General features: G+C 38.6%; 1 protein-coding gene across 7 annotated transcripts in view; it reads right to left on the bottom strand.

Annotated features, from left to right (window-relative positions):
* Positions 1-914, bottom strand: part of LOC144976404 (uncharacterized) — a 130258-nt gene continuing 129344 nt past the window's right edge. For all 7 annotated transcript variants that reach the window (XM_078920676.1, XM_078920677.1, XM_078920680.1 and 4 more), the window contains one exon: positions 1-914. This exon is cut by the window's right edge and continues 1425 nt beyond it. In XM_078920676.1, the coding sequence (XP_078776802.1) occupies positions 573-914 (342 nt within the window). In that variant the 3' untranslated portion in view covers positions 1-572.

Below are 914 nucleotides of genomic sequence, written 5' to 3'. Positions count from 1 at the left end.
TAGTCTTGAACATTTATCGTCAGGCTAATACAGTTTAGTGAGAATTACTCATATACGCGGATGGCAAAAAGTAATAACAAATACCAGAGTGACGTCAATCTCATTCTTTCAATATTCATGTTTTCGGCCAACCTAGTCATCGATCACATGCTTTGCTGCTGTACAACGATTGGATATTTATTAATAGCTACGTGAAAACACGCTGCTTTGCTTATGAAAATTGTAAACATAACCATGAGTCATGCTGAGCAAAATGACCAATTGTGACTTTGGATATTAAAATTTCTTAAACTATGAACAATTTTCACTATGTGGATCGTTTTGAGCACACTTTGCAATGTGACCAATGACTTCGAGCACATAGAAAGGTAATATAGATCATCCCCATTTCGGAAGCGTTAACTATAACTCATCCGTAAGTCCATATTATTTCTTTTAAAACAATACGTTCCCGGCCATACGGGTCTTGTCGTGGACATTAATTAACTGGAGAAACCAATAGGATGATTCTGTGATTATCTACATCAACTAAATGATTTTTGAAAACGTGTCTATTTGCCAAGATGAGTTGCTCAATAATAACGGACAGGTTCCGTGGGCGCAAATTCTCGTACTTCATGGTTTACTTTAAATCGGACTAGTCGATTATTATTGCCCATGCTTGCGTTGTTGTTACTATCAGTCCTCTCACCAGCTGGGCGGAACGGAGGAAGATTAGAATCGATATCCGTTTTGGAGGATTTGAGAATCGGTCGTGTTGTTTTGAACCTTGGTGAGTCTTTGTTGGCATGACCGTCAACAATGGCCGGGATCGTTAATGAATCCATGTCCGGTGTTGAGATTTCTCTCAATGTTGTGTACTTGTTTGTTTTTGTGATTAAAGGTGATAAACGGACTGAAGCAGGGCTTTTGTT

This window comes from Berghia stephanieae, chromosome 7 (genome assembly GCF_034508935.2).
Source record: "Berghia stephanieae isolate SIO BIC M18660-M18661 chromosome 7, UCSD_Bste_1.3, whole genome shotgun sequence".
NCBI lineage: Eukaryota > Metazoa > Mollusca > Gastropoda > Nudibranchia > Aeolidiidae > Berghia > Berghia stephanieae.
Note: the sequence above shows the minus strand (reverse complement) of the source record. Positions and strands in the feature narration are given on the sequence as shown.